Raw genomic sequence first — 23,258 nt, 5'->3', positions numbered from 1 at the left:
AGATGGAGGAGGATGTGAAAAAAGTGAAAAAGGTAAGTGACTTGAAACTTCGTTAGCTAACTCGGTTCTAGTGAGTCGTTCAGTGAGTCTCTTCAAGTTTCAAGTTTTTTGTCATGTGCACAAGTTTGAAATGACTTCTTACTTGCCCATTCTCAACAATGATGAAATCAATATCAGTAGTACTATATATATATATTTTTTTTAAGCAAAAAAGGAAAAAGCCAAGTAGAACAAAAACACGAGAAATAAGAACACAAGAAAGTAAGTAAGCTATATACGGGGTCATTTCCAGGGTCAGTGCCAATACCATATTTACAATGTGCAGGGATGGGGTGAGCATATCCGACGCAACCAATACTTTTTACAAACTCAAAAGAACAAGAACAATTGGTTGCATCGAATCTAGGGGTAAGGTGACTAGGCATCAGGATATATGATAACCGGAGGAGCAGCAGCCTATATGATGATTGTACGTGAGTGTGTGCGTATTGTGTGTGTGTGAGCAAATGAAGTGTGTGTGTTTTACATGGAGACAGTGTAAAAATAAAATAGAATGTTCCATGCAGATAGCCGGTGTAGCCATTTTGTTAACTATTTAGAAGTCGTATGGCTCAGGGATAGAAGCTGTTCAATATACTTAAGTACATAAGTATTATGTGTCCTACTAGGGAAGGGCATTTGAAATAATTTGTTTATTCGAATAATATGACGTTTTATCGGATATCCTGATAGTCGAAATACGTGTGTTAAAAAAAACGTTGTTTAAACTTGGAAAATGGCTTGCTGTGCAGCCTGCGCGATTTGGGAGACAGGTGCGGCTCTGCCTGCAAGTTGCAGCAGTGCGGGGAATGGGCAGAGTAGCCATATATTCTGATTATCCCTCAGACTACCAACATATTAGAAGAAAACATTAGAAAAAGCAACACAATGCTTAACAAAACATCATTAGACTTGTAAATAATGTTATCTGGATGAAAAATAATTAACCAAAACAGACTTATTTTTGCAAAATTTGTGATTTTGACTTTCAAACGAAAATATACACTTTCCCTTAAATAATGTGCAGCGTTTTTTCCAAAGTACCATCCACATAAGTACTAAAAACCAACATTTGAAATGTCCTTAATTTGATTTACATAAAGTGATCATCCATGGATCTTGAAAGACAATGACCAAAAAATATGGCTTAGTTTTCTTTATTAACTTACCCTACAGCCAGCGCTGCTAGTGAAACAATGGGTGTGGTTTGGCCTTTGGCAGAATGCCTCAAAAAGCATGCCCATTTCAAACCAAATGTTATAGCAATCCAAATACCATAAATGCTCGGATCCACCTCTATGCGGACGACACCATTTTGTATACATCTGGCCCTTCATTGGACACTGTGTGTTAACAAACCTCCAAACGAGCTTCAAATAACATAAACAGTTGCACATATGGAATATTGGAGGATGTTATAGGAATTCTGGTTATTTATGTAACATTTCCCGTAGAATAACTATATATTTTTTATAATACACATCAGTACAGCACAATGTGTAGCCTACATTTAGAGGGTAGCTGGTTTCTGTACTAACAGTTCTACTAAGTATTCATACCGCTGACAGACTGTAGGAGCTGTTTGGACTGCAGCTAAGCATATATGTAAGGTCATTTAGATTTTGTTCACTGTCATACCTAGTTATAATCAGTTATAACCATAGGCGAGCGCATGAGGTGCTTCCTTTCCGTAGGTTATCTGTCTATTTGGTCAACATCTCTGGTACAGGTCCACCCCCCCCCCCCCCCCCCCCCGCCCGCCACCCTGTGGTGGTATGTATCGCTTGATATTATGTATCCAGAGAAACTGGGATTCAAATAATGGCTTTTTTTAGATTTGCCCTAGAATGACTACTTTTTGGAGAATACACACCAGTACAGATATCTGTGTAGATTCAGAGTGTATCTGAGTTTCTGTATTGCAGTCAAATATTGCAGCATAAAAGTAACTTTTTGGTCCACTGTGGCAGGTAGAATTAAAAAAATCTACCAGCCATAATATTTTTTTATTCACTAAAATTACACCAACAAAACACACCAAAAAACGGATGAACATGCTTTGTAATGTTTCTAAAACAATAAATGTATTACTAGTAAGAAGTAATGTGGTATATTGTTTAATTTCATTTTTTTGTGACATGAGTCTTTTAACCAAAATATCACAGATGAGACAAATGTTCACCTGCCCCTTTAAGGGCGAGAGTTTAGTCTGACTAGTAGTGTTCTCTTCCTGAACATTTGAAACTCAAACATTGAAGAAAAAAATACCTAGCTTTAGAACAAAATAATGTAAAAAAAATATATAATGAGACAAAAACATTTCACCTGTCCCTTTAAGGGCGGGAGGTTACCGTGGTAGCGCGACTCGAGTCATGTTTGAAGAAGTTAAGGGGTCTGAATACTTTCGGAACGCACTGTATTTCCCAAATTAAAATCACTTTGAGCTGATTTGCTAAAAAGAGCTTGTCACCTCCGTGGTTAATCTCCGGTCTTATCTGCAATTCTAAATGCAGTCTCAATTGCTCCATATCAAACTGTTACTAAGAACCTGAGGTTTAAATGTATTAAAGTTCAATTTAGTTTCACCATATCGAAAGAGTGAGAGAGACGGAGAGCGCGGTGAGATAGGAGAATCTCCGTCGTAGCCAAGCAAAAACGCCCCACTCTCTCCCTTAGTAAGCTAACGTTAGGTAGCTAGCTAGCTAAACAGCTTGTTTAGCTACCTACTTGCGGTAAATCAATGATCGCTTCAACAATTCAGCATGAAATCTTGATAGCAGCGTAGCTAAATGTTCCCAAGAACCTGAGCTTTGTAGTGATGTAGTTTTTTTTTATGGTCAACCAGTGTAGATGAAAGCTTGCTTACTTTCTCACTCAGGTGATTTTTTTTTTTAGCTTGCTCCACAAAACTCCTTCCAGACATCAGTCAACTTGTATACTTCGAGTTGATACTCAAATAGCTTATGGTTGGACAAAAAATTAGGCTTGGGCGGTATCCATTTATTTCCATACCTTCATACAGTCCTACCATCTTGAGGGTGGGGGGGGGGGGGGCATCCGTGCCACCCGTGCCTTGCGGTAACCAAGGTACCGCTCTTACCGTGCCACAATGTGGCGGCATTTGCTTTCTCTAGGGTTCACACTTTCTCGTCAACACAATGCCTCACAACAATCTTGCCACAGTGAGGCGTTGTATTGTATTTGCATTGAATACACATTTTCCCGTTATGGTTCACTTTCCCGTCAACCATAACCATGCCTGGTGTTATTAGCCTGCCATTTAGGTTCGTAAATCTAACTCAATATGCAAGGTAACGCTCAACATTCGAATAAATGCACACAAGTAAGCAGTCAATAAACAAACCTTATAAAACATGTTATTTTGGAAGCACTAAAAAAAATCGCTGATAGCGTGGGAGTCAAGGCGTTAACTCTGCATGCCGACAAATGAACAAAGAGCATAGCATTGGTTTTCGTCAAATGTAACAAAGAATGTCAGTGTGCAATAAGATAATACATATTTAATAACAGAAACAACGAGAGAGAAAACAATTAGGCCTTGTGGAATCGAAATGACTTGCTGCATGCTATACCAAAATAGGTCAGTAAAAAGGGCAAACAGTGTAAAAATATAACAAAACTATTAAATAAGAAATAATACAAATATATAAATAACATTGAAGTGCACATATTGAGGTACCCCTTGTCGTACTCCGTTGTAGAGGTCTCGAATTCTCCCCCAGGCAGCTCGTAGCTTACTTACGTTTACATTTTAGTCATTTTAGCAGACGCTCTTACATGCCCCCCGTGGGAATCGAACCCACAACCCTGGCGTTGCAAACGCCATGCTCTACCCACTGAGCTACATCCCTTGGGGGTCTAATGTGTAGATCATGTCCCTTGGAGGCTTTCTGTTCCACCATGTTGAACGAAACCATTTATTTCTCAATGTATTTGGTAACGGCGTCCGTGCAATTCTTCTTCCACCCGGTGCTATGTTAGTATTTAGTTGATGTGATGTAGATTGGGTTTGGGACGGCGGTGATGAGGGTCCTGCCCCAGCGCTCCTGGTCCACGGTGGTGATGAGGGTCCTGCCCCAGCGCTCCTGGTCCACGGTGGTGATGAGGGTCCTGCCCCAGCGCTCCTGGTCCACGGTGGTGATGAGGGTCCTGCCCCAGCGCTCCTGGTCCACGGTGGTGATGAGGGTCCTGCCCCAGCGCTCCTGGTCCACGGTGGTGATGAGGGTCCTGCCCCAGCGCTCCTGGTCCACGGTGGTGATGAGGGTCCTGCCCCAGCGCTCCTGGTCCACGGTGGTGATGAGGGTCCTGCCCCAGCGCTCCTGGTCCACGGTGGTGATGAGGGTCCTGCCCCAGCGCTCCTGGTCCACGGTGGTGATGAGGGTCCTGCCCCAGCGCTCCTGGTCCACGGTGGTGATGAGGGTCCTGCCCCAGCGCTCCTGGTCCACGGTGGTGATGAGGGTCCTGCCCCAGCGCTCCTGGTCCACGGTGGTGATGAGGGTCCTGCCCCAGCGCTCCTGCCCCAGTGCTCCTGGTCCACGGTGGTGATGAGGGTCCTGAAGTTAGTAGGCTATGACCCCTCCCCTTCCATGTCTCCTCACCTAACTCATGTTGTGATTTAGCAAACAGCGCACATTTTATAAAACAGTTCAACCTATAACCGGTTCTAACAGTATTTGAAAAACCAGTACCGACTGTACCCGTCAAATATCCCCCGGTAATTATGTGGTATAGATGGTATGGTATATATGGGATATATGGTATGGTGTAGACGGTATGGTATATATGGTACGGTATATATGATATACACTACCGTTCAAAAGTTTGGGGTCACTTAGAAATGTCCTTGTTTTCCATGAAAACATACATGAAATTAGTTTGAATAGGAAATATAGCAAAATGAATAGGAAATGTAGTCATTGACTTTGCTTTCGTCAAAAAATCCTCAATTTGCAGCAATTACAGCCTTGCAGACCTTTGGCATTCTAGTTGTCAATTTGTTGAGGTAATCTGAAGAGATTTCATCCCATGCTTCCTGAAGCACCTCCCACAAGTTGGATTGGCTTGATGGGCACTTCTTACGTACCATATGGTCAAGATCACAACAGCTCAATAGGGTTGAGATCCGGTGACTGTGGTGGCCACTCCATTATAGACAGAATACCAGCTGACTGCTTCTTCCCTAAATAGTTCTTGCATAGTTTGGTGCTGTGCTTTGGGTCATTGTCCTGTTGCTCCAATCAAGCGCCGTCCACAGGGTATGGCATGGCATTGCAAAATGGATTGATAGCCGTCCTTCTTGAAGATCCCTTTTACCCTGTACAAATCTCCCACTTTACCACCACCAAAGCACCCCCAGACCATCACATTGCCTCCACCATGCTTGACAGATGGCATCAAGCACTCCTCCAGCATCTTTTCATTTGGTCTGCGTCTCACAAATGTTCATCTTTGTGATCTGAACACCTCAAACATCGTTTAGTCTGTCCATAACACTTTTTCCCAATCTTCTTCTGTCCAGTGTCTGTGTTCTTTTGTCCGTTTTAATATTTTATTTTTTATTGGCCAGTCTGAGATATGGCTTTTTCTTTGCAACTCTGCCTAGAAGGTCAGCATCCCGGAGTCGCCTCTTCACTATTGACGTTGAGACTGGTGTTTTGCGGGTACTATTTAATGAAGCTGCCAGTTGAGGACCTGTGAGGCGTCTGTTTCTCAAACTAGACATTCTAATGTATTTGTCCTCTTGCTCAGTTGTGCACCGGGGCCTCCCACTCCTCTTTCTATTCTGGTTAGAGACAGTTTGCGCTGTTCTGTGAAGGGAGTAGTACACAGTGTTGTACGAGATCTTCAGTTTCTTGGCAATTTCTCGCATGGAATAGCCTTCATTTCTCAGAACAAGAATACAGTCGTGGTCAAAAGTTTTGAGAACGACACAAGTATTGGTCTTCACAAAGTTCGCTGCTTCAGTGTTATGAGATATTTTTGTCAGATGTTACTATGGTATACTGAAGTATAATTACAAGCATTCCATAAGTGTCAAAGGCTTTTATTGACAATTATATTAAGTTTATGCAAGGAGTCAATATTTGCAGTGTTGACCCTTCTTTTTCAAGACCTCTGCAATCCGCCCTGGCATGCTGTCAATTAACTTCTGGGCCACATCCTGACTGATGGCAGCCCATTCTTGCATAATCAATGTTTGTCAGAATTTGTGGGTTTTTGTTTGTCCACCCGCCTCTTGAGGATCGACCACAAGTTCTCAATGGGATTAAGGTCTGGGGAGTTTACTGGCCATGGAGCCAAAATGTTGATGTTTTGTTCCCCGAGCCACTTAGTTATCACTTTTGCCTTATGGCAAGGTGCTCCATCATGCTGGAAAAGGCATTGGTCGTCACCAAACTGTTCTTGGGTGGTTGGGAGAAGTTGCTCTCGGAGGATGTGTTGGTACCATTCTTTATTCATGGCTGTGTTCTTAGGCAAAATTGTGAGTGAGCCCACTCCCTTGGCTGAGAAGCAACCCCACACATGAATGGTCTCAGGATGCTTTACTGTTGGCATGACACAGGACTGATGGTAGCGCTCACCTTGTCTTCTCCGGACAAGGTGTTTTCCGGATGCCCCAAACAATCGGAAAGGGGATTCATCAGAGAAAATGACTTTACCCAAGTCCAATCCCTGTTCCTTTTGCAGAATATCAGTCTGTCCCTGATGTTTTTCCTGGAGAGAAGTGGCTTCTTTGCTGCCCTTCTTGACACCAGGCCATCCTCCAAAGGTCTTCGCCTCACTGTGCGTGCAGATGCACTCACACCTGCCTGCTGCCATTCCTGAGCAAGCTCTGCACTGGTGGTGCCCCGATCCCGCAGCTGAATCAACTTTAGGAGACGTCCTGGCGCTTGCTGGACTTTCTTGGGCGCCCTGACGCCTTCTTCACAACAATTGAACCTCTCCTTGAAGTTCTTGATGATCCGAAAAATGTTTGATTTAGGTGCAATCTTTCTAGCAGCAATATCCTTTCCTGTGAAGCCCTTTTTGTGCAAAGCAATGAAGACGGCACGTGTTTCCTTGCAGGTAACCATGGTTAACAGAGGAAGAACAATGATTTCAAGCACCACCCTCCTTTTTAAAGCTTCCAGTCTGTTATTCTAACTCAATCAGCATGACAGAGTGATCTCCAGCCTTGTCCTCGTCAACACTCTCATCTGTGTTAACGAGAGAATCACTGACATGATGGCAGCTGGTCCTTTTGTGGCAGGGCTGAAATGCAGTGGAAATGTTTTTTGGGGATTAAGTTCATTTTTATGCCATTCTGGAGTACAGTGGGGAAAAAAAGTATTTAGTCAGCCACCAATTGTACAAGTTCTCCCACTTAAAAAGATGAGAGAGGCCTGTAATTTTCATCATAGGTACACGTCAACTATGACAGACAAAATGAAGAAAAAAAATCCAGAAAATCACATTGTAGGATTTTTAATGAATTTATTAGCAAATTATGGTGGAAAATAAGTATTTGGTCAATAACAAAAGTTTTTCAATACTTTGTTATATACCCTTTGTTGGCAATGACACAGGTCAAACGTTTTCTGTAAGTCTTCACAAGGTTTTCACACACTGTTGCTGGTATTTTGGCCCATTCCTCCATGCAGATCTCCTCTAGAGCAGTGATGTTTTGGGGCTGTCGCTGGGTATACGGACTTTCAACTCCCTCCAAAGATTTTCTATGGGGTTGAGATCTGGAGACTGGCTAGGCCACTCCAGGACCTTGAAATGCTTCTTACGAAGCCACTCCTTCGTTGCCCGGGCGGTGTGTTTGGGATCATTGTCATGCTGAAAGACCCAGCCACGTTTCATGTTCAATGCCCTTGCTGATGGAAGGAGGTTTTCACTCAAAATCTCACGATACATGGCCCCATTCATTCTTTCCTTTACACGGATCAGTCGTCCTGGTCCCTTTGCAGAAAAACAGCCCCAAAGCATGATGTTTCCACCCCCATGCTTCACAGTAGGTATGGTGTTCTTTGAATGCAACTCAGCATTCTTTGTCCTCCAAACACGACGAGTTGAGTTTTTACCAAAAAGTTATATTTTGGTTTCATCTGACCATATGACATTCTCCCAATCCTCTTCTGGATCATCCAAATGCACTCTAGCAAACTTCAGACGGGCCTGGACATGTACTGGCTTAAGCAGGGGGACACGTCTGGCACTGCGTAGTGCGTTACTGATGGTAGGCTTTGTTACTTTGGTCCCAGCTCTCTGCAGGTCATTCACTAGGTCCCCCTGTGTGGTTCTGGGATTTTTGCTCACCGTTCTTGTGATCATTTTGACCCCACGGGGTGAGATCTTGCGTGGAGCCCCAGATCGAGGGAGATTATCAGGGGTCTTGTATGTCTTCCATTTCCTAATAATTGCTCCCACAGTTGATTTCTTCAAACCAAGCTGCTTACCTATTGCAGATTCAATCTTCCCAGCCTGGTGCAGGTCTACAATTTTGTTTCTGGTGTCCTTTGACAGCTCTTTGGTCTTGGCCATAGTGGAGTTTGGAGTGTGACTGTTTGAGGTTGTGGACAGGTGTCTTTTATACTGATAACAAGTTCAAACAGGTGCCATTAATACAGGTAACGAGTGGAGGACAGAGGAGCCTCTTAAAGAAGAAGTTACAAGTCTGTGAGAGCCAGGAATCTTGCTTGTTTGTAGGTGTCCAAATACTTATTTTCCACCATAATTTGCAAATAAATTCATTAAAAATCCTACAATGTAGTTTTCCAGAATTTTCTTTCTCAATTTGTCTGTCATAGTTGACGTGTACCTATGATGAAAATGACAGGCCTCTCTCATCTTTTTAAGTGGGAGAACTTGCACAATTGGTGGCTGACTAAATACTTTTTTCCCCACTGTATATGCAAATTGCCATCATCAAAACTGAGGCAGCAGACTTTGTGAAAATTAGTATTTGTGTCATTCTCAAACCACGACTGTAGACTGACGAGTTTCAGAAGAAAGTTCCTTGTTTCTGTCCATTTTGAGCCTGTAATCGAACCCACAATTACTTATGCTCCAGATACTCAACTAGTCTCAAGAAGGCCAGTTTTATTGCTTCTTTAATCAGCACAACAGTTTTCAGCTGTGCTAACATAATTGCAAAAGGTTTTTCTAATGATCAATTAGCCTTTTAAAATTATAAACTTGGATTAGCAAACACAACATGCCATTGGAACACAGGACTGATCGTTGCTGATAATGGGCCTCTGTACGCCTATGTAGAAATTCAATAAAAATCAGCCGTTTCCAGCTACGATAGCCATTTACAACATTAACAATGTCTACACTGTATTTCTGATAAATTTGATGTGATTTTAATGGACCAAAAATTTGCTTTTCTTTCGAAAACAAGGACATTTCTAAGTGACCCCAAACTTTTGAACGGTAGCGTATATGATAATATGGTATGGTATATATGGTATATATGGTACGGTATATATGATATGTTAAATATGGTACGGTATATATGATATGGTAAATATGGTATATACAGTTGAAGTCGGAAGTTTACATACACTTAGGTTGGGGTCATTAAAACTCGTTTTTCAACCACTCCACAAATTTCTTGTTAACAAACTATAGTTTTGGCAAGTCGGTTAGGACATTTACTTTGTACATGACAGTAATTTTTCCAACAATTGTTTAGACAGATTATTTCACTTAATTCACTGTATCACAATTCTAGTGGGTCAGAAGTTTACATACACTAAGTTGACTGTGCCTTTAAACAGCTTGGAAAATTCCAGAAAATGATGTCATGGCTTTAGAAGCTTCTGATAGGCTAATTGACATCATTTGAGTCAATTGGAGGTGTACCTGTGGATGTATTTCATGGCCTACCTTCAAACTCAGTGCCTCTTTGCTTGACATCATGGGAAAATCAAAAGAAATCAGCCAAGACCTCAGAAAAAAAAATGTAGACCTCCACAAGTCTGGTTCATCCTTGGGAACAATTTCCAAATGCCTGAAGGTACGACGTTCATCTGTACAAACAATAGTATGCAAGTATAAAACAAGTCCTATATCGACATAACCTGAAAGGCCGCTCAGCAACGAAGAAGCCACTGCTCCAAAACCGCCATAAAAAAAAACAGACTACGGTTTGCAACTGCACATGGGGACAAAGATCATACTTTTTGGAGAAATTGTACTCTGGTCTGATGAAACAAAAATATAACTGTTTGGCCATCGTTATGTTTGGAGGAAAAAGGGGAAAGCTTGCAAGCCGAAGAACACCATCCCAACCGTGAAGCACGGGGGTGGCAGCATCATGCTGTGGGGGAGCTTTGCTGCACAAAATAGATGGCATCATGAGGAAGGAATATTATGTGGATATATTGAAGCAACATCTCAAGACATCAGTCAGGAAGTTAAAGCTTGGTCGCAAATGGGTCTTCCAAATGGACAATGACCCCAGGCATACTTCCAAAGTCGTGGCAAAATGGCTTAAGGACAACAAAGTCAAGGTATTGGAGTGGCCATCACAAAGCCCTCACCTCAATCCTATAGAAAATGTATGGGCAGATCTGAAAAAGCATGTGCGAGCAAGGAGGCCTACAAACCTGACTCAGTTACACCAGCTCTGTCAGGAGGAATGGGCCAAAATTCACCCAACTTATTGTGGGAAGCTTGTGGAAGGCTTCCTGAAACGTTTGACCCAAGTTAAACAATCTACTATTTCAGATTTCTTAAAATAAAGTGGTGATCCTAACTGACCTAAGACAGGGATTTTTTACTAGGATTAAAAGTCAGGAATTGTGAAAAACGGAGTTTAAATGTATTTGGCTTAAGGTGTATGTAAACTTCCGACTTCCACTGTATGGTATACTGCCCAAGTCTAGACGGGATAACACCACCTGAAATGGACCGATTTTGAAAGCAGTATTTTCAGGAGAAGCGTCAAACCGCTCTGGCCTGATTCATGGAGCTCTCCCCTGTAGCTCAGTTGGTAGAGCATGGCGCTTGCAACTCCAGGGTTGTGGGTTCGTTTCCCATGGGGGGGCCAGTATGAAAAATATATATTTAAAAAAATTTATGCACTCACTAACTGTAAGTTGCTCTGGATAAGAGCATCTGCTAAATGACTAAAATGTAAATGTAAATATCAGAGAGACATGCTCACAAACGGTTAATCAGGCAACATATTAAGGAAGATAATATATTTCTGTAAAAATACTTCAATTTAATTCAGTTTATCAAAATATCATGATTTCTAGCATGAGCACCAGTGTCAAACAGTGACCTTACACCCTACTATAGGGATGGCTTTCCAACCCATGATGGCTGTCTGTCCGTCCGTCCGTCAGTCAGTTAGGGGGGTGTTGTCCTGAGTACAAGCTAGCTGACTGTGATCACCCTGTCATTGACTCCATTATTTTACATTTCAGTCATTTAGCAGACGCTCTTATCCAGAGCGACTTACAGTTAGTGAGTGCATACATTTTCACACGTTATCTAGCCCGGGTTACCCCCGGTGGGAGGAGAGGGATTTGATTATCTGGCCTGGGTTACCCCCGGTGGGAGGAGTTTGAAATGGGGTGAAAAGTGATTGCATTCGTTTTGGAACCGGGCTGCCTCCCGGGCTTGAGCCAGGTGCCCCGTTCAAAGCCCGAGGCAAAGTCGGCTCAAAACAAAAGTGACGTAGGATTAAGCACGTGGAGTAATTAGTAGGATTCTGTCTTTTCACGTGCAAAAGTGATTTATTTTGATAAAAACGCTGTATCTGCCATTCCCAATGAAAACTAGTTTGAAAATTCTAACATATATTTAATGGAAAAGAGGTACATTTCTGGACGATGCACCATGCTGCCTTGACAACATGACCAAGGGGTGCAGATTACTGTTGGATTTGAGAAGGGTGCTCCTCTCGTTCACGTCACTGGCCATAGACCGACTGGTGCACCACGGCAATAGAAGTCCTTCAGGGTTATGGCGGCGTGGGCGTCTGAAGGGATGTGTTCTTAGTGTCATCTGTCAAAGAGGTCAGCAGTGGACAGGAAGGAAGGCTGAGTTTCTTCTTCTCTCTCTCTCTCTCTCCCTCTCTCTCTCTTTCCTTCTCTCTCTCTTTCCTTCTCTCTCTCTCTCTCTCCCTCTTTCCTTCTCTCTCTTTCTCTCTCTCCCTCTTTCCTTCTCTCTCTCTCTCTCTCTCTCTCCCTCTTTCCTTCTCTCTCTCTCTCTCTCTCTCTCTCTCTCTCTCTTTCCTTCTCTCTCTTTCCTTCTCTCTCTCTCTCTTTCCTTCTCTCTCTTTCCTTCTCTCTCTCTCTCTCTCTCCCTCTTTCCTTCTCTCTCCCTCTTTCCTTCTCTCTCCCTCTTTCCTTCTCTCTCTCTCTCTCTCTCTCTTTCCTTCTATCTCTCTCTCTCCCTCTTTCCTTCTCTCTCTCTCTTTCCTTCTCTCTCTCTCTTTCCTTCTCTCTCTCTTTCCTTCCCTCTCTCTCTCTCCCTCTTTCCTTCTCTCTCTCTCTCTTTCCTTCTCTCCCCTTCTCTCTCTCTCTCTCTCTCTCTCTCTCTCTCTCTTTCCTTCTCTCTCTCTTTCCTTCTCTCTCTCTCTCTCTCTCTCTCTCTCTCTTTCCTTCTCTCTCTCCCTCTCTCTTTCTATTTTTCTTTTTCTCTCCTTACTCAGATACACTGAATGGACAAAACATTAAGAACACCTCTTTCAATGACATAGACTGACCAGGTGAATCCAGATGAAAGCAATGATCCCTTATTGATGTCACTTGTTATATCCACTTCAATCAGTGTAGATGAAAGGGAGGAGTCAGGTTAAAGAAGGATTTTTAAGCCTTGACACAATTGAGACATGGATTGTGTATGTGTGCCATTCAGAGGGTGCAAGACAAAATATGTAAATTCCTTTGAACAGGGTATGGTAGTAGGTGCTAGGTCCACCGGTTTGTGTCATAGAACTGCAACACTGCTGGGTTTTTCACGCTCAACAGTTTCCTGTGTGTATCAAGATTTTTGATTTAATTTTATTTAACTAGGCAAGTCAGTTAAGAACACATTTTTATTTACAATGACGGCCTACACTGAAAGGCAAAAGGCCTCCTGCGGGGACGGGGATTAAAAATATAGGACAAAACACACCAAGACGAGAGACACCACAACACTACATAAAGAGAGACACTACAACACTACATAAAGAGAGACACTACAACACTACATAAAGAGAGACACTACAACACTACATAAAGAGAGACACCACAACACTCCATAAAGAGAGACACCACAACACTACATATAGAGAGACACCACAACACTACATAAAGAGAGACACTACAACACTACATAAAGAGAGACACCACAACACTACATAAAGAGAGACACCACAACACTACATAAAGAGAGACGCCACAACACTACATAAAGAGAGACGCCACAACACTACATAAAGAGAGACGCCACAACACTACATAAAGAGAGACGCCACAACACTACATAAAGAGAGACACCACAACACTACATAAAGAGAGACACCACAACACTACTTAAAGAGAGACACCACAACACTACATAAAGAGAGACACCACAACACTACATAGAGAGACGCCACAACACTACATAAAGAGAGACACTACAACTGTCACGGTTTCGGCCGAGGCGGCCCCTCCTCCTTGTTCGGGCAGGTTTCGGCGGTCGTCGTCTCCGGAGTACTAGCTGCCACCGTTCTATGTTTCATGGTTGATTGGTTTTGTCTGTTTGTCACACCTGTTTTGTGTTATGTCTCATTAAGCACCCTATTTAGTTCCTTGTTGTGAGTTTAGGTGTTGTGTGTAATTGTTCCCGTTGTCGTGTTGTTGCGCTACCCGTTTCGGTGCGCTATTTGTAGCTTTCCTCCTTGTTTATTTAGGAGAGGATTTTCGCACATGTTTTGTGCGCTCGTTTGTTTACGCCTGTGTGCGCTTTTCTCGCCTCCGGGCTGTTTGGATTGTATTTTTGTGTGCTCTACTAAAAGTCTTTGTTGGACTTAACTTCTGCGTCCTGCGCCTGATTCCACACCACACCAATCTACAGCAACACCTGACAACAACACTACATAAAGAGAGACACCACAACACTACATAAAGAGAGACGCCACAACACTACATAAAGAGAGACACCACAACACTACATAAAGAGAGACACCACAACACTACATAAAGAGAGACACCACAACACTACATAAAGAGAGACACCACAACACTACATAAAGAGAGACACCACAACACTACATAAAGAGAGACGCCACAACACTACATAAAGAGAGACACCACAACACTACATAAAGAGAGACCACAACACTACATAAAGAGAGACCTAAGACGACAACACAGCATGGTAGCAACACCACATGACAACAACACGGCAGCAACACAACATGGTAGCAGCACAAAACATGGTACAAACATTATTGGGCAACAGACAACAGCACAAAGGGCAAGAAGGTAGAGACAACAATGCATCACATGAAGCAGCCACCCAAAGGACATCCATCCAGCCAGCCAACATGGGCCAGCATCCCTGTGGAACACTTTAGACACCTTGTAGAGTCCGTGCCCCTGATGAAATTAGGCTGTTCTGAGGGCAAAAGGTGGTGCGATGGGGTGGGTTTCCCTCAGGTTCACACTCACTCTGTGAGACACACAAAAACCACACGCGCGAACATGTTTCCCTCTCTCTGGTTCATGCTTGTGGAGGGTGAAAGGATTACAGGGCTTCCAGTTGCCAGACAGGATTACAGGGCTTCCAGTTGCCAGACAGGATTACAGGGCTTCCAGTAGCCAGACAGGATTACAGGGCTTCCAGTAGCCAGACAGGATTACAGGGCTTCCAGTAGCCAGACAGGATTACAGGGCTTCCAGTAGCCAGACAGGATTACAGGGCTTCCAGTAGCCAGACAGGATTACAGGGCTTCCAGTAGCCAGACAGGATTACAGGGCTTCCAGTAGCCAGACAGGATTACAGGGCTTCCAGTAGCCAGACAGGATTACAGGGCTTCCAGTAGCCAGACAGGATTACAGGGCTTCCAGTAGCCAGACAGGATTACAGGGCTTCCAGTTGCCAGACAGGATTACAGGGCTTCCAGTTGCCAGACAGGATTACAGGGCTTCCAGTAGCCAGACAGGATTACAGGGCTTCCAGTAGCCAGACAGGATTACAGGGCTTCCAGTAGCCAGACAGGAAGTAACACTCCTCTCTCTAGTCTGCCGCTACACTCCAACAGGAACTGTTCACGCATCTTTGGATCCTTTTCTTTCCACGTTGGGAAAACAGTGTTGGATCCAGTCTTTCCACGTTGGGAAAACAGTCTATATTTGCACATTTCATTCTCTCCTCCTCCGTTTGTTGGCATTAATCAGGGAGGGGACGGTTTTGATTTGAGAGGTTACGAAGGCATTAGCCTGGTCCCAGATCTGTTTGTGCTGTCTTGCCAACTCCTATGGTCGTTCTCAAAGTGGCAAGACCGTACAAACATATCTGGGACCAGGCTAGGAAGACATTCTTATAGAGAGGAAAAGAGGGAGAGGGAGAGGGAGAGGAAGAGGGGGAGAAAGAAAGAGGGGGAGGGAGAGACCCGAACCACTGTGCTTGGGAAAAAGTCTTGACAGTGCACATGAGGAAACCGACAGTGCTATCTAATCCAGTACTGTCTGATAGTGTCCCCTAGATGGGGGTGTTGCATTGTACAGATTCAGACTACCAGTCCGGTAAAATGTGTTAGCATAATGTTTCAGATTTTTATCATATTTCTACTGTGTACTTGAGCTTGTGTCCTCAAAAGTGGCTACACCTCAGCAATGTATAACTATTTTTACCAGAAAGATTAGATTGTAACCTTTCTTGGAGTATGCATCATTACTAGTTATTGTTTATGGTCCTTTCATGATAAATAATTACTTTCAGGGACTAAGTAGAATACGTTTTAGATTACATTTAGTTACATTTTAAGAGTTAACGAATAATAAATTCAGTATAAACAGGAAAAGGAAACAAAAAATAAGTGGCCACCTGGAGGAAATGATGATTGAAATAACACATGTAGTAACCAAAACACTCTTGGCATTCTCTTAACCAGCTTCATGAAGTAGTCACCTGGAATGCATTTCAATTAACAGGTGTGCCTTCTTAAAAGGTCATTTGTGGGATTTCTTTCCTTCTTAATGTGTTTGAGCCAATCAGTTGTGTTGTGACAAGGTAGGGGAGTATACAGAAGATAGCCCTATTTGGTAAAAGACCAAGTCCATATTATAGCAAGAACAGCTCAAATAAGCAAAGAGAAACGACAGTCCATCATTACTTTAAGACATGAAGGTCAGTCAATCCGGAAAATGTAAAGAACTTTGAAAGTTTCTTCAAGTGCAGTCGCAAAAACCATCAAGCGCTATGATGAAACTGGCTCTCATGAGGACCGCCACAGGAATGGAAGACCCAGAGTTACCTCTGCTGCAGAGGATAAGTTCATTAGAGTTACCAGCCTCAGAAATTGCAGCCCAAATAAATGCTTCACAGAGTTCAAGTAACAGACACATCTCAACATCAACTGTTCAGAGGAGACTGCGTGAATCAGGCCTTCATGGTCGAATTGCTGCAAAGAAACCACTACTAAAGGACACCAATAAGAAGAAGAGACTTGCTTGGGCCAAGAAACACGAGCAATGGACATTAGACCGGTGGAAATGTGTCCTTTGGTCTGGAGTCCAAATTTGAGATTTTTGGTTCCAACTGCCGTGTCTTTGTGAGACGCGGTGTGCGTGAGCGGATGATCTCCGCATGTGTATTTCCCACCGTAAAGCATGGAGGAGGAGGTATTATGTGTGCAAAGCTGTCATGAAGGCAAAGGGCGGCTATTTGAAGAATCAAAAATATAAAATATATTTTGATTTGTTTAACACTTTTGTTGGTTACTACTAGGGCTGCACGATATATTGTTTCAGCATCGACATTGCGATGTATACATCCGCAATAGTCACATCGCAGAACGTGCGATTTAGTAAGGTAAACATACATCAGTCTACAATATACAGTGGGGAGAACAAGTATTTCATACACTGCCGATTTTGCAGGTTTTCCTACTTACAAAGCATGTAGAGGTCTGTAATTTTTATCATAGGAGCCGGAATTCTTACTGGTTGGTAGGTGATCAAATACTAATGTCATGCAATAAAATGCAAATTAATTACTTAAAAATCATACAATGTGATTTTCTGGATTTTTGTTTTAGATTCCGTCTCTCACAGTTGAAGTGTACCTATGATAAAAATTACAGACCTCTACATGCTTTGTAAGTAGGAAAACCTGCAAAATCGGCAGTGTATCAAATACTTGTTCTCCCCACTGTATGTGTTAAACTAGCATTATATCTTAATTTACTCCGATTTATGGGTTATTGGATACACAGATTATTATTATTATTATTATTTTAAACACGGAGATGGTTGCTGCACGTGGTTGACATGCAGGCTCTGCTTGCGCGTGACGAAATGATGATCGAGGAACAGGCAAAAAAAAACGAAATTGAGAATTTGGTTGCAAAAAGAAATGCATCGTCAATTATATGGAAATATTTCGGCTACAGACAGGATGATGTTGACCAAAAACAGGTACTTTTGTAGAGAGTGCCTTGCGATTGTTGCCACAACACGAGGCAACACGACCAATTTGTTCGATCATTTAAGGCGGCACCACGAATCTTCGTATGACGAGTGCAAAGCATCTCAATGCCCTCCAAAGCAGAAATCTATTTCGGATGCCTTTGACAGTATTACACCATACGAGGAAGGTTCCAAACGGCAGAGAGAAATCACAGATTCAATAACATTTCACGTCGCCAAAGACATGGTACCAATTAACACGGTTACCAAAGAGGGTATTAAAAATATGATCCGGTCGCTTGACAAGCGGTATGTAATGCCATCACGCAACTATGTTTCTCAAGTTGCCATCCCAGAGTTGTACGAGAAATGCAAGGCACAAGTTGAAACAGAGCCGTCACAAGTGGAATATTATACAGCAACAACGGACTTGTGGTCCAGCCAGACAACGGAGCCCTACATAAGTCTGACCATACACTTTATTAATGAGGACTTCCACCTGAAAAGTCGCTGTTTGCAAACTGCATTTCATACTTACATCCTGTATTTTTTCATATCGCAATGTACAGTGGGGGAAAAGGTATTTAGTTCTCCCACTTAAAAAGATGAGAGGCCTGTAATTTTCATCATAGGTACACGTCAACTATGACAGACAAATTGAGGAAAAAAAATCCAGAAAATTACATTGTAGGATTTTTTATGAATTTATTTGCAAATTATGGTGGAAAATAAGTATTTGGTCACCTACAAACAAGCAAGATTTCTGGCTCTCACAGACCTGTAACTTCTTCTTTATGAGGCTCCTCTGTCCTCCACTCGTTACCTGTATTAATGGCACCTGTTTGAACTTGTTATCAGTATAAAAGACACCTGTCCACAACCTCAAACAGTCACACTCCAAACTCCACTATGGCCAAGACCAAAGAGCTGTCAAAGGACACCAGAAACAAAATTGTAGACCTGCACCAGGCTGGGAAGACTGAATCTGCAATAGGTAAGCAGCTTGGTTTGAAGAAATCAACTGTGGGAGCAATTATTAGGAAATGGAAGACATACAAGACCACTGATAATCTCCCTCGATCTGGGGCTCCACGCAAGATCTCACCCCGTGGGGTCAAAATGATCACAAGAACGGTGAGCAAAAATCCCAGAACCACACGGGGGGACCTAGTGAATGACCTGCAGAGAGCTGGGACCAAAGTAACAAAGCCTACCATCAGTAACACACTACGCTGCCAGGGACTCAAATCCTGCAGTGCCAGACGCGTCCCCCTGCTTAAGCCAGTACATGTCCAGGCCCGTCTGAAGATTGCTAGAGTGCATTTGGATGATCCAGAAGAGGATTGGGAGAATGTCATATGGTCAGATGAAACCAAAATAGAACTTTTTGGTAAAAACTCAACTCGTCGTGTTTGGAGGACAAAGAATGCTGAGTTGCATCCAAAGAACACCATACCTACTGTGAAGTATGGGTGTGGAAACATCATGCTTTGGGGCTGTTTTTCTGCAAAGGGACCAGGACGACTGATCCGTGTAAAGGAAAGAATGAATGGGGCCATGTATCGTGAGATTTTGAGTGAAAACCTCCTTCCATCAGCAAGGGCATTGAAGATGAAACGTGGCTGGGTCTTTCAGCATGACAATGATCCCAAACACACCGCCCGGGTAACGAAGGATTGGCTTCGTAAGAAGCATTTCAAGGTCCTGGAGTGGCCTAGCCAGTCTCCAGATCTCAACCGCATAGAAAATCTTTGGAGGGAGTTGAAAGTCCGTGTTGCCCAGCGACAGCCCCAAAACATCACTGCTCTAGAGGAGATCTGCATGGAGGAATGGGCCAAAATACCAGCAACAGTGTGTGAAAACTTTGAAGACTTACAGAAAACGTTTGACCTGTGTCATTGCCAACAAAGGGTATATAACAAAGTATTGAGAAACTTTTGTTATTGACCAAATACTTATTTTCCACCATAATTTGCAAATAAATTCATTAAAAATCCTACAATGTGATTTTCTGGATTTTTTTCTTCTCATTTTGTCTGTCATAGTTGACGTGTACCTATGATGAAAATCACAGGCCTCTCTCATCTTTTTAAGTGGGAGAACTTGCACAATTGGTGGCTGACTAAATACTTTTTTTCCCCCACTGTATACACAGAAAACAAAATATCGCAATGTCAGTTATTTACAATATCGTGCAAGCCTAGTTACTACATGATTCCATGTGTGTTATTTCATAGTTTTGATGTCTTCACTATTATTCTACAATGTAGAAAATAGTAAAAATAAAGAAAAGCCTTGTAATGAGTAGGTGTTCTAAAGCCTTTGACCTGTAGTGTATGTAAACTAAACCCTTTAAACATTATATTATATATTATTAAACATTATATTATATATTAAACATGAATTTCAACAATGTATTTGTTTTTTTAAGCTGTTAAATACAGACTTCTGGTGCCAAATCCATCTGTAAAAGTACACACTTGGAGATTTATGCTCGTGGTCTTGTGACCATTTTGAGAAATCATATGAAACTTCTCTGAATCGTACTAAACGCCTTAATTAAGGCCCGGGGGGGTGTGGTATATGGCCAATATACCACGGCTAAGGGCTTTTCTTACGCACGACGCAACACGGAGTGCCTGGATACAGCCCTTAGCCGTGGTATATTGGCCATATACCACAAACCCCTGAGGTGCCATATTGCTATTATAAACTGGTTACCAACGTAATTAGAGCAGTAAAAATACATGTTTTGTCATACCCGTTGCATACGGTCTGATATACCACGGCTTTCAGCCAATCAGCATTCAGGGCTCAAACCACCCAGTTTATAATAATGCATAATATACAGTGGGGAGAACAAATACTTGTTCTCCCCACTGTATGTCTTATTTGTTGATAAGTACAACTAACTTCTCTAGAGCCTGTAAATTCTCAACAGTTTTTTATCACTATTGTGACTGATGGGATTAAATGGGTTAATTCACCTGTCTACTAGCTCTACTGATGTGATGGGATGGGGACGCCTGTTTAAATAATGATCTGGTAGTGGATTAATACACAGCCGTGTGTGTGTGTGTGTGTGTGTGTGTGTGTGTGTGTGTGTGTGTGTGAGAGCGTGCGCGCGCAGATTGGATTGCTCGTCGTCAGTCTCTCTTTGTCTGTCTTGTTGTGTGAATAAGTGGTTCAGGACATCGACTCACAGTTGAGTTGTGCCATCACAGGAAGTTGGCGGTCGATCCACTTCCTGTTTGTGTCTCAGCATAGAGAAGCAGAAACACTCCCATTCCTCTTGGGGAGACAATACACAAACAGACACACACACACACACAGTCACACACAGTCACACAGATACACACAGTCACACAAATACACACAGTCACACAGATACACGAACAGTCACACAGACACACCCTGTGTGTTAGCCAGTCTTCATGTAGCAACTGTTATCCGTGTGACTGAGTAGTTGCAGCAGGTGTCAGTGACTCAGTGTGGAGGAGGGAGAAGAGTCTTGCTGTGACCAGCCATTCCTCAAAGACTAAAGATGGAATCATTTCACTTCAAATGCTGAGTGAGGGCCATTCTAATTTTCCTGTTCATAACGGGTAACTTTTTTTTTTTCCGGTCGAAGTCTACGCAAATCTGACAATCTACTACAACAACAACAACAACAACAACAACAACAACAACTGTCTGTCTACTCTCTACCACCCCACTGGCGACTAGGCTACCACTGACTGACTGCCAGACAGACTGCTCTGCTCCCAGGTAGCATGGAGACAGAGGTAGGATGGGAACGCTGTGTGCTCTGGGATTAGCCTACAAGTTGATTTCCTTTGTGTCTGTTATCATGGGTTATCAGATTATTATTTTTTTGTGTGATTTTTTTTGTTTGTTGGTATTCTTTCTTAAAACTGTATTGTTGGTTAAGGGTCTACACCTGTTGTATTCGGCGCATGTGACAAATACGATTTTGATTTTGATTTGATCTGGTGAACTGGCTAATGGAACCGTTCATCGGGCTGCTGCTGTAGCACGGCTCTTCATCAGCCAGACATGGAACACCTGGAGAGAGAACGTGTTCTGGTTTAGTTTAATGTATTTTAATGTCTGTTAAATGCTAACGGGAAACATTTTGGGAACACGCAGTATTGGGTAACATAGGCTACTGCCAGAGATATTGGCAGGCTGTATCCCAAATGGCATCCTGTTCCATATACTATTCCTCCTTTTGACCAGAGCAGTGCACTATATCAGGAATAGCCTGCCATTTGGGACGCACATTTACGCCCACAGTGAACCATTAGTCTTGTATTGTGGTAGATCTGGTAGTTCTGGTAACTTTTGTAACTCTGGTAACTCTTGGTAACCCTGGTAACTCTGGTAACCCTGGTAACTGTGGTAACTCTTGTAACCCTGGTAGCTCTGGTAACTCTGGTAGCTCTGGTAACTCTGGTAACTCTGGTAACCCTGGTAACTCTTGTAACTCTGGTAACTCTGGTAACTGTGGTAACTGTGGTAACTCTGGTAACCCTTGTAACTCTGGTAACTGTGGTAACTGTGGTAACTGTGGTAACTGTGGTAACTCTGGTAACTGTGTTAACTCTGGTAACTGTGGTAACTCTGGTAACTGTGGTAACTCTAACTCTGGTAACTCTGGTAACCCTGGTAACTGTGGTAACTCTGGTAACTGTGGTAACTCTGGTAACCCTGGTAACTCTGGTAACTCTGGTAACCCTGGTAACTGTGGTAACCCTGGTAACTGTGGTAACTCTGGTAACTGTGGTAACTGTGTTAACGCTGGTAACTCTGGTAACTCTGGTATCTGTGGTAACTCTAGTAACTGTGGTAACCCTGGTAACTCTGGTAACTGTGGTAACTCTGGTAACTCTGGTAACTGTGGTAACTCTAGTAACTGTGGTAACTCTGGTAACTGTGGTAACTCTGGCCTTTTATTTCTTCCTTTTTGCAGAATGCTATCCTTGTAGTTGGATAGAATTTGGGATTCTGTAATACCATGGGACCTTTACTTATAATGATATAAATATACCACCCACTCCCAGACAAAACTATATTATTTATGTGACAAAGGATGCGGCTTGGATCTGTTACAGTGAATGAATATGATAGCATTCACTCTCCCCCTCCAGCCGGGTATCGTGTCTCCCTTCAAGCGTGTGTTTCTGAAGGGAGAGAAGGGTCGGGATAAGAAGGCTCAGGAGAAGGCTACAGAACGCCGTGCCCTCCACACCTTCTCCCTCTCCGTCCCGGACCACCGCATCGACCCTGACATCCTGCTCAATGACTACATCGAGAAAGAGGTCAAGGTAACTACAGGGCCTCACTGTGTGTGTGTGTGTGTGTGACTGTGTTTGGTTTTACTCTCCTTGTGGGCACCAGAAGTCCTCACAAGGATTGTAAAACAAGGACAATTCGGGGACATTTCGCCAGTCCCCACAAGGAACAATATTATTTTAGGCTGATGAGTTAGGGTTACAATTAAGGTTACATTTAGGTTTAGGGTTTGGGATTAGGTTTAGGGTTTGGGATTAGGTTTAGGGTTTGGGATTAGGGTTAGGGTTTGGGATTAGG

The 23,258-nt window shown here is 42.9% G+C and overlaps 1 protein-coding gene across 2 annotated transcripts in view; it reads left to right on the top strand.

The window, feature by feature from the left end:
• LOC311106650 (cerebral cavernous malformations protein 2 homolog) overlaps window positions 1-23,258 on the top strand; it is a 46,818-nt gene continuing 23,560 nt past the window's right edge. Inside the window, exons 1-2 of one of the 2 annotated variants that reach the window (XM_084149042.1) lie at window positions 1-32; window positions 22,817-22,993. In XM_084149042.1, coding sequence (XP_084005168.1) covers window positions 3-32; window positions 22,817-22,993 — 207 coding nt within the window. In that variant the 5' untranslated portion in view covers window positions 1-2. Of the gene's footprint in view, window positions 33-21,149; window positions 21,452-22,816; window positions 22,994-23,258 lie in introns of those variants that run through there. The other variant, XM_084149043.1, reaches the window with a different exon arrangement.

This window comes from Coregonus lavaretus (genome assembly GCF_964263955.1).
Source record: "Coregonus lavaretus genome assembly, chromosome: 31".
NCBI lineage: Eukaryota > Metazoa > Chordata > Actinopteri > Salmoniformes > Salmonidae > Coregonus > Coregonus lavaretus.
Note: the sequence above shows the minus strand (reverse complement) of the source record. Positions and strands in the feature narration are given on the sequence as shown.